Here is a 16480-nt window from a genome sequence, read left to right on the forward strand (position 1 = left end):
TATGAATCGCCGTTTATGGTCGGAACTACGACGGCATGTGAACCTCTTTGAACCTCTGACTTTAATTATTGATGAATGAAAACATGAGTCCGTCTTGCGCCGGTCAAAGAAATGTACGGTGCGCGCGGAGGCTCATAAATGTAGTGTGAAAACGCTTCGCTTTTCCAAAACTCCTCGTTGTCCCTTTAAAGTAAAAAAAAATCCTGAGCCTGAACTTTTTTCCAAGGAGCGGGGTGCAGTGGATCCGACGCATAGCCTACACATTATAGGCAATTTAGAAAACAACTTTTTGGCATTGTGCTTGGTGATGTACACAGGGTTCATACACATTTTAAACAACAAATTTCCATGACTTTCCCATGACTTGGCAACAAGTTTCCATGACATTACAAGACCTCTAAAACATCAATATATGCATGAAATGTATGAAAACTATGTAAAAAAAAAAAGTGGAAATGTCAAAAATAGATCTAATGACAATGGGCTTTATGCACAGCTCCACTACTTCCTGAGCTCAAGCCCGCTTCATTATTACACGACAAACTGATTAATCCAGGTGTGTCTGACCTCACAACAATGGTCATTCCCCCCCAGAAAAAAATGAAATGTGATTTTAACAAATTGAAGCATTCTGGTGTACTCTGAGAAGAACATGAAGGGAACATTTGTTTCAGATAAAAAAAAAAAAAAGCACATTGAGTATTGACTGAGGTTCCTATAGCTTTGTTGCCTTACAATTGTAAGGATTGCAGCGTCTGTGCAGCGTTGCGTTGCGGACATGCACGGAGAAAAAAAAAAACGAAATCGAATGCGCGCCGTTATGTCCGCTCGGACCACCAGGTTCGTTTGTGCCGACGTCAACAGCGGCAAGAGACCCGACGCTACTTGGCGTATCACTGCCTCCAGCGAGTGACTGAGTCACGTCACCATGCTCATACAGTACGCGCTTTAAGCCCTGTTAACAGGAAATGATCAGTAGAGACCAAAGATGTTTCTGTGCCTGATGTTATTTTAACATGGGAGTCTATGGAGTCTGACTCACTCTAGTGGTGAGGATAGGAACTGCAGCTTAATGTTGAATTTAAAAGTGTAAAAAACACAAACTGTACACTAAACGAAAGGATTTTAGGTATCGAATGTGTCAACATGGAGCTGAAAATTGCAAAAAAAAAACGTTTTACTAGTACATGAACATATACTGTAATTAAGAATCCAAGATGCAAGACAATTTTATTTGTTTAGTCCATTTTTACAAATAATTTGTCTCAAATGGCTTTACATAGCATCATAACACTACCAACAACAGAAGGAGTTATTTTCCATCAGCTCCTTTTCAGAGGGAAAGTAAATAGAAGGCTGATACTCTAAAAGTAAGAGCTATTATCGCCTTTTATCCAAGGGGCTTCATCAGTTCGTAAAGCATCGGTTATGAACTGATGAAGCTCCTTGGATAAGAGGCGTAACGTCTTCCTAGATAAAAACCAGTTCAGTTGCCTTTGATTGAATTGTTGCCCAGAGATCACTGACCATCCTTTCCAAGTTGTCTGAGCTGTTGTTCATCAACCAAGAGAGGGAGGAGAGCTTGTCTTTGTTTTGATGCGGTGACTTGAACAGAGAAATGGGAAGGGGTAGAAAATCTTCATCTATCAGCAAAACCTTCAGTCCATCAGGATCCGACTCGATGTAGTCATTCATGTTTGCGATGAGCATGATTTTAATATCTGTTTGCTCGACGGGAACTGTAGTAGCAAATTTGCTGGTGGTTTGCTGGCTTGGTTTTTACATTTCACCTCCTCCCAGGAACCCTAAGTCTCCAACCAACAACATTTTGTCTGGTAATTCCTGAATAACTGTTGCTGTTGTTCAGTCTTCAGGCCCAGTTGTTCAGATGAGGAACCGCCCTGAAGTTCATCCACCAGCTGGTGAATCACAGGTCCATGGTACATCCTGTCAGAGACAATCAGAGTCAGAGCCTCACTGCAGTTTTTCTGTTTTAAATGAAGCAAATAAACCATTAGAATAAATTCTACTGTACCGGGCACATTCAGGTTCTTGTAGAGGTCGACCCAGCAGCTGGTTCAGGTGGAGGCTCGCGATGAAGCAGCACTGCCACTGGTTGAAAGCATGAGCCACATCTGGATTTGGTATTTTACCGTCAACCCTTGCACCATCTACAAACACAGGAAAATATTTGACTGATTGACATCATCATCATCATCATCAATTCAATTCAATTCAATTCAACTTTATTTATAAAGCGCATTTCATGCACAAGGCAGACTCAATGTGCTTCACAACAAAAATCAATCAAATTTAAAATCAATTATAAATCACATAGAAAACAAACAAAAAAGGGAAAAGTGCAAGTGCAAGTAAACAATCATATATAAACAGAGAGGGCCCTAATTTCTTGGCGCAACTCACGGGGGCGCAGCGAAGCGAGCCCTGACGCAGCTGGCGCAGTGGCATTTTCCTCCAGTGCAACAAGGTGCGCAGCGGATTCGGTAAATTGGTGGACTGCTGTGCGCTGAGATGGGAGTGGTCGCGCAGCAGGGGGAGGTGTCGACAGATTCGCCGTGGCGCAGTGACAATTTGTTGCCGATAGACCGCGCGGAGAGTGCGCCGAAAGCTCGCCAGCTCCAACCTGGTCTAATGTCAGCGCAAGGCGAAGCGCAGCCAGCGCAGTGGCAATTTGACTGCCCAGCACGCAGTGCAGACACGTCACCAAGACCTCACAGGCAGATTTCCACACTTCCAGGCACATTTAAATGCAATTAATAATAATAATAATAACTAGAAAATTTCCTCTCGGGAAATTTTGAATGGGCCACGGGAGCTACTGCGGGTTGTGCCATCTCTTTCAACATGGGAATCAAACCCACGATCTTAAGGTCAAGACAGAGCTGATCAGACAGACACATGATCATCTTTCTATAAGCACTGATATGGAGGAGCTGTAGTCACATTAGGTTAACTGTGTGTGTGTGTGTGTGTGTGTGTGTGTGTGTGTGTGTGTGTGTGTGTGTGTGTCACATGAAGTTACCTGTGTGTGTTAGAGTGTGGGAGAGGAGTGCGCGCTTCCGCGCGCATTTGTATGTTACCTGTGTGTTTTGATGTGTGTGTGACTGTAATCACATGAAGCTGGCTCTAGAGTCTGTGTGTGTGTGTGTGTGTGTGTGTGACTGACTTGACACATAGTTAGTTAGTAGCTGCATCCTGTGTCAGTCTGATTTAGCTGTGTCTCTGTTTATAAACATTTAAACGAGCGCCAGGTGGATTGTTTATGAAGTTAACGAGCTCTGGCCTGGTTACCACAGCAACTCCAGGTGGTTACCACGGCGATAGGGGCCCCCGCAGGCTGAGACAGACAGAAACCTGGAGAAAAAGAGCCATTTTCTGCCTCTGCACCGGTCTCACATTTAGGCTTAGCATGACAAAACGGTAACTCCTATCAGAACAAAACACAGATCAACGTTGCTCTAAGGACTTCCTGAAAATGTTGGTACGATTTGGTGTTTCTACAGTAAATATTTTGGCGACGCTGGCAGTTTTAAAACATCAGGCCGTTCTGCTTCTCTCAGAAAATATTTGTATTGGAGTCAATGAGGAGCAGAGACAGACGTGGCCGCACTTAGAGGCTCAGAGTTTAAATTCTGTAAGTCTCTCTGATATTTTGAGCAGATGATGAGTGACAGGACAAGTTTGTCTTACAAATTCTGAAAAAAATATGTGTGTAGAGTGTAAATTGTGGCCGGGCCGAGTTTGGAAAGAGAAAAAATCTGGAGTTTTTCTGGCATCTCTCCCACTCTAACCGATGATGTCACGCACTCTGACACGAACATTCCGTCCAATACACACCCATTATAATCTCATAATTTCTCCAAAAATGATCATGGTCATTGATCAGGGATTGATCAAAAACTATATGACCTATCAAAACGTGGAGTAATACGCCAATACACAAGACTTGTGTCTACTGTTTAAAGTTTAAATGGAGTCTCTAGGTGAAAGTATGCCTGAGCAGTAGACGTTTGTTAAACTCCGATGATTGGTCTTTTTCGCTCTTTTTTTTCCGCCCGTCCCATTGACTTACATGCAAAAATTTTGCGCAGTTTTTCGCAACTTACGTCGCGAAAAATTCGTACACTGTTGAGAAAAGTAATAGCCCACCGATCCCGATCAAGCCGCACGTTTTGATATATAATATGTCCTGCAACTCTTCGAGTTGCAGGACTAGTTGCGAATCGAAAGTCGTCCGGAAGATGAAGAAAGAAAATAATAACTAGGAAAAAATCCACACAATAACAGTAGTGCCCGGGCTTCGCCCGGGCACTGGTCCCTGCAGCTATTTCATAGCTGTTGGGACCAGTGCCCGGTGCGATTGCCCGTGGCCCTAATAATAATAATAATCATCATCACAATAACCCCTATTTATTGTATCTGAATCAGCACATACACCTATATCTATATAGATTGTCCCGTCACACTGATGACCATCAAAGGCTTGCGTAATGGAAACTCAGCCTGACTGAATTAACACAGATGAAACCAGGGAGGGACTGAGACAGCCGTGGATGTCCCAAGAGCAGGTGTTGACACTACACACTGTGCCGTTGCAGATGATCAGCTATTTATTTATTTATTTATTTACTTATTGATTTATTAGGGGCCAGCGCCGCATCGTCACGCGACCATAACAAATACAACTGAAAACAAATAAACTATCATCTCTCACAGCAAACCACAATCAGCCTCGGCACCATAGTGAGCAGATATTAACATCTCCATCTCAGGTAAATTCTAAAGAAAAAAGAAAAAGAGAGACGCTCCGCGATGCCTCGTTACGCCCAGCTGTTTGTTATGTTGTGATCTGTGCACACTTGTTTAAATATAGGTTACTAAATATGAGTGTCTTTATTAATGGAAAAGGGCTGTGTGTGTGTTTTGTTTTTTGTTTTTTTTTACTGGGCAACAGCAATCTGTCAGAGCAAACATCATAACCTCCTCCCTCCCAGACTACTTTTGCACCATCAGCCCGTGAGGTCTGTTCGCGTGACCTGACACTGCCAGCTTGGACCGGACCAGAACATCAGTTTCCTCCCGTCTCACTTGCTCTGACAGATTGAGAGCTGTTGCCCAGTAAAAAAAAACAAAAAACAAAACACACACACCCCTTTTCCATTAATAAAGACACTCATATTTAGTAACCTATATTTAAACACGTGTGCACAAACAGCTGTGCGTAATGGATGCATCGCGGAGCGTCTCTCTTTTTCTTTTTTCTTTAGAATTTACCTGAGAGGGGAGATGTTAATATCTGCTCACTATGAGCACTATGCCAGGCTGATTGTGGTTTGCTGTGAGAAATGATAGTTTATTTGTTTTCAGTTTTATTTGTTATGGTCGCGTGACGATGCGGCTCAATAAATCAATAAGTAAATACATAAATATAGCAGATAATCGTGTAGTGTCAACACAGCAGTAATCCATCCTCATCTTTCATCTGTGCAGCCTTTGATCTGTCATCAGTGTGACGGGACAATCGATATACTGTAGATGTGCTGAATGTGTATGCTGTAATCTGTATGTGCTGATTCAAATCTTCTCTTCCACGGTGAAATCAAACGTCAGCCTTGCGCGCGCGGCGGATTTAAAGGTGAGGAGAGGAGCTCATTTGATTGGTGAAGATCTGACTCGGCTGTGTCAAACCCACTCCACGCCTTCTCTCCACCCTCTATGCCATTTGCGCCGGTGGGAGGGAAGTAGGCGGGATGCGCTCCGCTGCGTCTCGAAGCAAAATCGCAATCTGCTCCTGGCCACTCCCCGTTGGCGAAGCGAAGGCGAGGCGCAGGGCAGATGCGCCTCGCCTGCACCTAGTCTACCAAATTAGAGCCCAGAGAGTGCAAGTGCAAACAATCATATATGTCAATTTCAACCCATACACACTTAGACGCACAAATTCACGCCCACTCACCCAATCACATATGCATATCTACACACACATACACACACACACACACACACACACACACAGGTCAACAGAATGCTGTTGAAAATAGATATGTTTTTAATCTGTTTTTGAAGATGGCTAGTGACGTGGCATGTCTAACTGTGTCGGGCAAGGTGTTCCATTTTCGTGGGGCATATACACTAAAAGCTGCCTCCCCTTCTTTGGATCTGGTGCGAGGAATGAGTAAGTTGCCCGAATCAGCATCATGTTTGGTTCCATCTGCTCATCAGCATTACTACCATTAACCTAGTTAATACATAGCTCCTCTCCTGATAGTCCGTACCTGGACCACAGTCTTTTCCACAAACAAACCACAGTAACAGGGCCTGAAGGTGGTGGATATTTTCATCAGAGCCGTAATTCTTTCGTCGATATCTCCACCAGAAGTTGGTCACACAGAGTGGAAGCTTCATGTCATCAGAGACATCTCCAAAGTCAAAGGTTTCAAGGTCCAGAGCTTCCAGAAAAACCTTCAGACAGAAACCTTCAGGAGCCTAAACAGACAGACGGACATTATGGACCAGAGGAATCATGCGTTAATTCAGTGTAATAGTTAGTAATTATTCAGTATCAGTATATTTCAGTACCTGAAAAGGACCATCTCGGTGTAGGTTGGTCAGTTCCTCCTCACTGACTCTGGGCAGCAAAGGTTTGACCTCCTGTTGTATCACTGTTTCTCCGTCTCTGTCAAACTCAGTGCACATCTCTTGTCCTATTAACAGTCCATAGAAGAACTGTCGGATCCGTCCAGCAGCACAGTAACTGCTGGGCTGAGAGAAGTCGTCCACAAGTGGAGTCAACATGATCTGTCTCTGACAGATAACATCGATGACGAAGGTGTTCAATGTGCCTTTCCTAATTAGCTTACGCATCCACTCAGGTAGGTCAGGTGAGGGAGGGGTGAACTCAGATCGAATGTTGTATTTGTTTATAGAGCTCAGGAATCTATCCGGGTCTTCCTCTCCAACAAACTGTAAAGCTTTCGTCACAGCCTCGTTCTGTTTCTGCTCTGTGCTCTCTGCCTGTGAAAGATCTAAACCTCTCAAAAAGTCCAGTATAGCTCTCAGCCACACCTGAGGATCCAGAGGATGACTGTTCCCTTCCCTCTTTGCCCTGTCCTCTAGTTTTGAATAGTCATTTCCTGCTATTGAAGCAAAGACTGGTATAAGATCACCATCTGCTTTTAATTTTTTACAGAACTGGGACCGTCTGTAGTGTTTGGCATTGATTCTTCCCCCTCTAGGAGTCTTCCACTGAAAGTCCCAGGGATAAGAAGAAATGGCACCTCCTCTCAGGTCATAGATGTAAAAATCTGTATCATGGGACAGGACGGGACAATCAAACTTATTCGCGAAACAAACAACGTCTGGGTCTGCCTCTCCAAAGCTCTGTAAAAATGGTATTTGTCGTTCAATTAGGATTTGTTTGAAGACCTCTTTGATGAGTGGTGGTAGGATGTCACCTCCCCACTGTGGCTCACCATTTGCTATGTTCACTGCTTTTTCTATTTTATTTTGCAAACGATCATGCAGAGTTTTCTGCTTCTCAAGATCTGAGCCTCCGTCCAGAACGACAAGTGGATAGATGTTACAGTTGTCCAGAGTTTCAAAGAAACGACAGACTTCAGCTTTGAATCCAGAATAATCTCCACCATAGCTCTGGTCCAGCTTTGGATCGGACTTAAAATACAAAGAGTAGTACAGACTGGAACCATCAATGATCATTAGACTGTCATGTAATCCAGTGTCTTCCAAGATGCCTGATTCTTTCAACAGTTTCTTCAGCCCTTTCACCCCCATGGTTTCACCAAGACTCCTGAAAGGCTCACGTTGATGTGTAGATGTTGTCCTGTGCTGCGGTATAAATACAGACCTGAGGATCATGTGGGTTCATGCCCACACTGGTAGAACCAGTCAGACGTCTACCGCATTCTCCTCTCCTCTATCATAATCTTCATTGGTTCAGGTGTGAGTCCCAAGTTTACTGTTATCAACAGGTTCAGCTGCTTTCGGCTCTGCCCTGTTCATGCGTTGATGATGATGATGATGATGATGATGATGATGATGATGATGATGATGATGATGATGATGATTCAAGGTCTGTGTACCACAGTGATGGGCAGTTGCAATTTTATTGTATTGTGAATACACTGATAATAAAGGCATATCTCAACACCTCACCTCAGCTCAACTCTTCTTGTGTTAACCTGGGGACGCACTACACTTTTTTTTTTGCCTGGTTTTACCCAGGATTCACAGTCGGGCCTCATCTGCACCAGTTTATACTAGTTGGGTACAGTCGGCATGGCAAGTTGGCGCAGGAATCTGTTAGATTCAAATTGACAGGTGGGAGGCGAACAGACGCCGCCTGACTTCAGTCGCAGCAATTCAAACATGTTTGATTTTTTTGAGCTGAGTCTGGACGCAGTCGGGTAGTGTGTAGCCTACTGGTTACTGACCCAACCGCAACACTTAACAACTTTACCAAATGAGGAATCACAGATTTGTCACACGATTTGTCAAACCACCTGAAGCCAACTAAATGCACCAAAGTCTAGCGAGAGTGACAGTTTAAGGAGTGTAGATGTGTAGTCATTTCCACAGATGTAGTTAGTTAATACTGTGGCATGATGAGGTTTGGCAAATGGCACACAGCCACAGGTATGATGGGACTGCTTTGAAGTGGGCATGGCCGGCAGGGAGAGTGGAGCAAATGCTGGTGTGTGTTTTGAGGGGTGTTTGTTTTGACTTTTGCTAACACTGATAGAGCCCGAATAGTCGTTGATTGAATTCTGTCACCAGTTTCTTGAACATTTGAATTCCCATGATTTCATCAAGACTCCTGAAAGGTTCATGTTGATGTGTAGATATTGTTCTGTGCTGCAGTATAAATACAGACCTGAAGATCGTAGGTTCATGTCTACACTGACAGAACCAGTCAGACGTGTACAGCATTCTTCTATCATAATCTTCATTGTTTCATGTGTGAGTCACAAGTTTCCTTTCATTCAACAGGTTCAGCTGCTTTTGGTTCTGCCACTGTGTTGGGCAGTTACAATTTCACTGTAGGCCTATTTTGAATTCAGTGACAATGAAGGCATCTCACCTCAACCCAACCCAGCTCACCTCACCTCAACTCACCTCAACCCAACCTAACTCAACTCACCTCACCTCATCTCAACTCAACTTTTCACTACAGCCTCCAGGTCACGGTTAAAGCGGAAAATCAGATTTAACCCTCAGGTGCCCCCTTTTTACCCCTGGACAAAAATTTCAACTTATAGTAAGAGACATTTAGACATCAGTTACTCCCAAAATCTTTGTGATACATATAAGGCTGGATCTTGACCTATCATAAAAATCACTGTTGACATGGGTTACAACATTTTTTAACCCCTTCCTGGCCAGTTGTTGTTGCAGCAACAGCACATGAGTTCTCTATTATCATTGATTAAAAAAAAAAATTGTATTTATTTTTTAATTCTTTATTCCAGTCTATATTATATATGGTGATACCTGTTAGTTAAATTAGTTTTTCAAAAATGCATTAAAAATCCCATAGGCAGAGGTGGACATTTCCGTCCGACGAAGGGTCCTTAACGTGTTTATTTTTCATTACGGGCCTTACAGAAAACAATACCTGAATAAACTGAACATTATTTTTAAAAAGGAAAATATTATTGGATGGCTTATTTTCCTCCCTATCTCGCTGTTAGAGATCTGCCATAAAGTCTTGTGTGTCATCTACAGCTGCTCACAAACTTAAACAACAAAACCAGAACCTGCATGAACCCTGATCACTTCTTATTACTATGATTCATCTTCATTTTGGTTTTTACATTTCACCTCCTGCCAGGAACCCTAAGTCTCCAACCAACGACATTTTGTCTGGTAATTCCTGAATAACTGTTGCTGTTTTTCAGTCTTCAGGCCCAGGTGTTCAGGTGAGGAACCTCCCTGAAGTTCATCCACCAGCTGGTGAACCACAGGTCCATGGTAAATCCTGTCAGAGACAATCAGAGTCAGAAACTCATTGGAGCTTTTACATTTCTGTTTTCAGCAAATCAAATATCAGTGTAAGTTCTACTGTACCGGGCACATTCAGGTTCTTGTAGAGGTCGACCCAGCAGCTGGTTCAGGTGGAGGCTCGCGATGAAGCAGCACTGCCACTGGTTGAAAGCATGAGCCACATCTGGCTTTGGTCTTTTACCTTTGACCTTTGCACCATCTACAAACACAGGAAAATATTTGACTGACTGACATCATCATCATCATCACCATCATCGTCATCATGTTTGGTTTCATCTGCTCATCAGCATCTCTACACTTAACCATTGATACGTAGTTGATTCTGCAACTTATTACCGACTCAGATGTGACTCCAGACTAAAGAGTATACTTTGTCTCTAATGACTGATCATATTTATACTTTAAAGACTTTAAAGCTCAGCTACTTTTAGACCAGACGTACCTGGACCACAGTCTTTTCCACAAACAAACCACAGTAACAGGGCCTGAAGGTGGTGGATATTTTCATCAGAGCTGTGATTCTTTTGTCGATATCTCCACCAGAAGTTGGTCACACAGAGCGGAAGCTTCATGTCATCAGAGACGTCTCCAAAGTCAAAGGTCTCAAAGTCCAGAGCTTCCAGAAAAACCTTCAGACAAAATCCTTCAGGAGTCTGAATGGACAGACAGACTGACATTATGGACCAGAGGAACTAATCATGCGTTAATTCAGTGTAATAGTTAGTAATTATTTAGTATAAGTATATTTCACTACCTGAAAAGGACCATGTTGTCGCAGGTTGGTCAGTTCCTCCTCACTGACTCTGGACAGCAGAGGTTTGACCTCCAGTTGTCTCACTGTTTCTCCGTCTCTGTCAAACTCAGTGCACATCTCTTGTCCTATTAACAGTCCATAGAAGAACTGTCGGATCCGTCCAGCAGCACAGTAACTGCTGGGCTGAGAGAAGTCGTCCACAAGTGGAGTCAACATGATCTGTCTCTGACAGATAACATCTATGACAAAGGTGTTCAATGTGCCTTTCCCAATTAGCTCACACATCCACTCAGGTAGGTCAGGTGGGGGAGGGGTGAGCTCAGATCTAATGTTGTATTTGTTTCTAGATCTCTGGAATGTGTTTATGGATCTCAGAAATGTATTAATAGATCTCTGGCATCTTTCTCGGTCTTCATCTCCAACCAACCGTAGAGCTTTTTTCACAGCCTGGTACTGTTTCTGCTCTGTGCTCTCCACCAGTGAAAGATCTAACCTTCTCAAAAAGTCCAGTATGGCTCTCAGCCGCTGGACCCGATGATCATTTGAGACCCATTGAGGATGTCTCTCTACAAACTTTCCCTTGTCCTCCAGTCTTGAATAGTCATTTCCTGCTATTGAAGCAAAGACTGGTATAAGAGGAGCATCTATATTTATTTGTGTACAGAACTGTGACCTTCTGTAATATTTGGCAGATATTCTTCCCCCTCTAGGAGTCCTCCACTTAAACTCGTTAGGAAGAAGAGAAATGACACCTCCTCTCAGGTCATAGATGTAAAAATCTGAATCATGAGATAGGACGGGACAACCATACTTATTCGCAAAACAAACAATATTTGCATCTGCCTCTCCAAAGCTCTGTGAAAATGGTATTCGTCGTTCAATTAAGATTTGTTTGAAGACGTCTTTGATGAGTGGTGGTAGCACATCACCTCCCCACTGTGGCTCACCATTTGCTATGTTCACTGCTTTTTCTATTTTATATTCCAAGCGATACTCCAGAGATTTCTGCTTCTCTGGATCTGAGCCTCCGTCCAGAACAACAAGTGGGTAGATGTTACAGTCAACCAGAGTTTTAAAGAATCGACAGACTTCAGCTTTGAATCCAGAATAATCTCCACCATGATTTTGATCCAGTTTTGGATTGGAGTAAAAATACAAACAATAGTACAGACTGGAACCATCAATGATCATTTTACTACCACGTAATCCAATGTCTTCCAAGATGCCTGATTCTGTCACTAGTTTCCTCAATCCTTGAATCCCCATGATTTCATCAAGACTAGTGAAAGACTCACGCTGATGTGTGGATTTTGTTCTGTGCTGCGGTATAAATACAGAACTGAGGATCATGTAGGTTCACGCCCACACTGACAGAACCAGTCAGACGTCTACCGAATTCTTCCACTATCATAATCTTCATTGTTTCGGGTGTAAGTCACAAGTTTACTGTCATCAACAGGTTCAGCTGCTTTTGGCTCCACCCTGTTTCTGCGATGATGATGATGATGATGATGGACTTGCAGATTCAAGGTCTGTGAAACTCTCTGACAATCTTCCTCATCTTGTCCTCTCTGCTGTCAAACCGACTGATGAATAAATGAACACTTCCATTGAGTATGTCCATTAACTCGGAGAAATCAAAAGGCAGCTCTTTTCTTCAGGGGGCAACCGCCATTCCGACATCCCACCAGTCCGACATTGACCTCTAATTGTCTAAATGGCAACACTTAATTTTATATCAAACGTCCCATCATTCCGACAATTTTTGCCTCCTATGGTTGGAATGACGGCATTTTCTTCTTTTTTTAAACATCCTGCCTTTCCAACAATTCCTTTAATAGCGTATTTTTTTCCCCAAAAGATTTTGCACTGGTTGGGCTTAGGCAATAATGAAAGGAGTTGGGTAAGTTTAGTAAAAAGACCAGGTAGAGACTAGACAGGCAGACTAGTCCCTGTCTGCGCTCTGCTGCGTAATTACGCACAACCATGTGGGTATTCCTCTATCAGCATGTCTTAAAGAAGGGAGTCACCTGTTGAGTAACGCACATTTCCTTATATTGAAAGCCTTGTTGGAATGGTGGGACTTTCGCATGTCGGAATAGCGGTATGTTGGAATGGTGGAATGTCTAAATGGTGGGATGTTGGAGTGGTGGGGTGTTGGAATGGTGGGATGTCGGAATGACAGCATGTAACCCTTTCTTCACTGGTTCCATTGGTCACCACCTGTATTTATGAGACGCACACACATTGGCTCAGTTTCATGGGGTATCAAATAACAAACACTCAGCAGAGCAGGTAATAAACTTACAGTTAAGTTTAAGACCACGGCTGGAGACAAAGTCAGGGAGAAAACAGATCCAGGACCAGACAAACAATTGAAGGCCTGCAGTCACACAGTCAGGGCAGCGAAACAGATCAGAACCCACAGGTGAAACTCAACTGGACAAAGGACCAAAACTCAGTTGATCAGGAATCAGATGGAGCAGTCGGGTCAAAGACAGGTGACATCATTTATAGGAAGACAATCCAGAGACAAAGGCTTGAAAATCATAAAGACAAGGCCAAGAACAGTGTGTTAGAATGAGTAGGATGGGAGCACCAGACCTGATATACAATAAAACCATAAGATAATTGACCTGTGAACTCTAATGATTAATTTGATTCATGTCTAGTCTGAAGTCTGTAACTACAGAGTGAAGGTCTTTAATCTCACTCTGCTGCTTTTATAAAACCTCCTGTCACATGTCAATCAATAAATCAATCAGTCAACCAACCAATCAGTTAAAGCTTGTACTGTCAAAGTTAATGCAATAATAACAAGTTAACTCAAATTCATTTAATTTTTTAACTTGCTTGTTTTTGTGCTGATGTAAATAAGCTGAGTCTTCATCTGATGAAGAGGAGAACTTCCTCCACAGCCAGTCACTTCCTTTTTATCAGCAGTCACAGAACAAATTAACCATTTTCACTCTGACCTCTGAAGACCAGGTGTCACTGAGACATAGATGTCCACAAGGACGACCTGAAGACGAACTGGCTGCACTGACTATCAGCTTGGAGGAGGATACCGTAAAGTGAAGCACTGACCTGATCAACCGCTCTGATCGATCGATGACTCTGATCGAGGTTCCTGCAGAGTGAGACTTGGGCTAATGAAGCATTGACGTGGTGAGCTCTAATGTGACCTGATTTGACTGTTGGTCAAAGTTTAATCTATTTCTTTATCAGTGAAGACAGAGTTTAACTGCGCTCCCCAACTACCAGATAACCCAATTATGGTCAAAGAGGAGGGGCCTGTGTGGAGCTGGTTTGCTCAGCATGCTGTCAGACAAAGAGGCCCCGCCCCCTCAGTCCTCCACACCTTTGCTGGTTAATAAAATGTAAGGAGGTGAGTTGCATTAACAGGAAATGATCGGTAGAGACCAATGCTGTTTCTGTATCTGATGTCATTTTAACATGGGGGACTGACTCACTCTTGTGGTGAGAAGAGGAACTGCAGCTTAATGTTGAATAAAAAACACAAACTCATGGAAACTTTTTTCCCCAGCACTTTATGTTTTAAATTTTCAGTCAAATATAGAAAATTTATGAAATAGAAAAATTACCACTAGATTTTACAATTTCCCAGAATTCCCTTCAACTTTCCCTTCACAGCAAATATAGAAAATTAATTAAAAAATCTGAACAAGTCAATTTTGCAGTAAATACATTACACAGTCACACAGATCAATATAACTAAACAAACACATTTACCCACAATCCCACACTCAGGTAGAAAAGCAACAGACATTATAGACATTTAATTCATATCAATTGTGTTTTTCTGTTGTTGTTGTTGTTGTTGTTGTTGTTGTTGTTGTTGTTTTAAAATACTTTATTTATTCATTTTCGTTTTCAAAACATCAACATACAGAACAACCCAAACAATTACCCCCTCCTTCCCACCCCCCTCCCCCAAAGCAGGTTGGCAAAAGCTGTACCAACAGTTTCTATGGTGATCTGTGAGTGTGATAAAATTATATATTTTTTTCTTTTGTTTTGTTTTGTTTGTTTTGTTTTTTAGGGGGACGGGGGCAACTTTGATTTGCATTGAAATTAACGTGGGGCTACTTTTTGTAAATAATAGTAAAAATAGGACCAAATGTGACAGCTACAGAAAACAATACCTGAATAAACAAAATGAGTGCCTGCACGAACCCTGATCATTTCCTCTTATTCATCTTTTTTTTTTTTTTTTTACTTTTCACTTCCTGCCATTCCTCCAGACTACAACATTTTGTCTCGTAATTCCTGAATAACTGTTGCTGTTGTTCAGTCTTCAGGCCCAGTTGTTCAGGTGAGGAACCTCCCTTAAGTTCATCCACCAGCTGGTGAACCACAGGTCCATTGTAAATCCTGTCAGAGACAATGAGTCAGAAGAACCTCACTGGAGCTTTTACATTTCTGCTTTAGATGAAGTGAATCAAACATCAGTGTAAATTCTACTGTACCGGGCACATTCAGGTTCTGGTAGAGGTCGACCCAGCAGCTGGTTCAGGTGGAGGCTCGCGATGAAGCAGCACTGCCACTGGTTGAAAGCATGAGCCACATCTGGCTTTGGTCCTTCAACTTCAACCTTTGCACCATCTACAAACACAGGAAAATGCTGCTTATCAGCGGCTCTACATTTAACCATTGATACATAGCTCCATCAGTTGAGTCGTCTCCTGATGAGGAACTGAAGTTTCTGGGTCGCTAACTAAGGGTTAGGGTTGATTTTCCGAATTATTTCTGACTCAGATGTGACTCCAGACTGAGGAGTATACTTTGTCTCTAATGACTGATCATAGACAGACTTTAAAGCTGAGCTGCTCTCAGACCAGACGTACCTGGATCACAGTCTTTTCCACAAACAAACCACAGTAATAGAGCCTGGAGTTGATGGATATTTTCATCAGAGTCGTGATTCTGTTGTCGATATCTCCACCAGAAGTTGGTCACACACAGTGGAAGCTTCATGTCATCAGAGACGTCTCCAACGTCAAAGGTCTTAACGTCCAGAGCTTCCAGAAAAACCTTCAGACAGAAACCTTCAGGAGTCTAAACAGACGGACGGACATTATGAACCAGAGGAACTAATCATGTGTTCATTCAGTGTAATAGTTAATCATTATCTTCAGTACCTGAAAAGGACCATCTCGGCGTAGGTTGGTCAGTTCCTCCTCACTGACTCTGGGCAGCAGAGGTTTGACCTCCTGTTGTCTCACTGTTTCTCTGTCTCTGTCAAACTCAGTGCACATCTCTTGTCCTATTAACAGTCCATAGAAGAACTGTCGGATCCATCCAGCAGCACAGTAACTGCTGGGCTGAGAGAAGTCGTCCACAAGTGGAGTCAACATGATCTGTCTCTGACAGATAACATCTATGACGAAGGTGTTCAGTCTGCCTTTCCCAATTAGCTGACACATCCACTCAGGTAGGTCAGGTGGGGGAGGGGTGAGCTCAGATCGAGTGTTGCATTTGTTTATAGATCTCAGGAATCTGTTCTTAGGTCTCAGGAATCTGTTTACAGATCTCAGGAATGTGTTTGTAGATCTCAGGGATGTGTTTGTAGATCCCAGGAATGTGTTTATAGATCTCTGTAATCTTTCTCGGTCTTCCTCTTCAACAAACTGTATAGCTCTTGTCACAGCCTGGTGCTGTTTCTGC

At 42.8% G+C, this 16480-nt stretch overlaps 1 protein-coding gene across 1 annotated transcript; it reads right to left on the bottom strand.

Annotated features, from left to right (window-relative positions):
• Window positions 1-1805: 1805 nt before the first annotated feature.
• LOC310995054 (single-strand DNA endonuclease ASTE1-like) lies at window positions 1806-7809 on the bottom strand (the record flags this gene model as incomplete). The annotated part of the gene is made up of 4 exons (XM_083983983.1): window positions 1806-1947; window positions 2036-2171; window positions 6294-6504; window positions 6598-7809. The coding sequence occupies 4 exons, from the start codon at window positions 7807-7809 to the stop codon at window positions 1806-1808; spliced, it is 1701 nt and encodes a 566-aa protein (XP_083840109.1).
• Window positions 7810-16480: the final 8671 nt, after the last annotated feature.

The sequence above is a fragment of the Trachurus trachurus genome, assembly GCF_905171665.1.
Source record: "Trachurus trachurus genome assembly, chromosome: 12".
Classification (NCBI taxonomy): domain Eukaryota; kingdom Metazoa; phylum Chordata; class Actinopteri; order Carangiformes; family Carangidae; genus Trachurus; species Trachurus trachurus.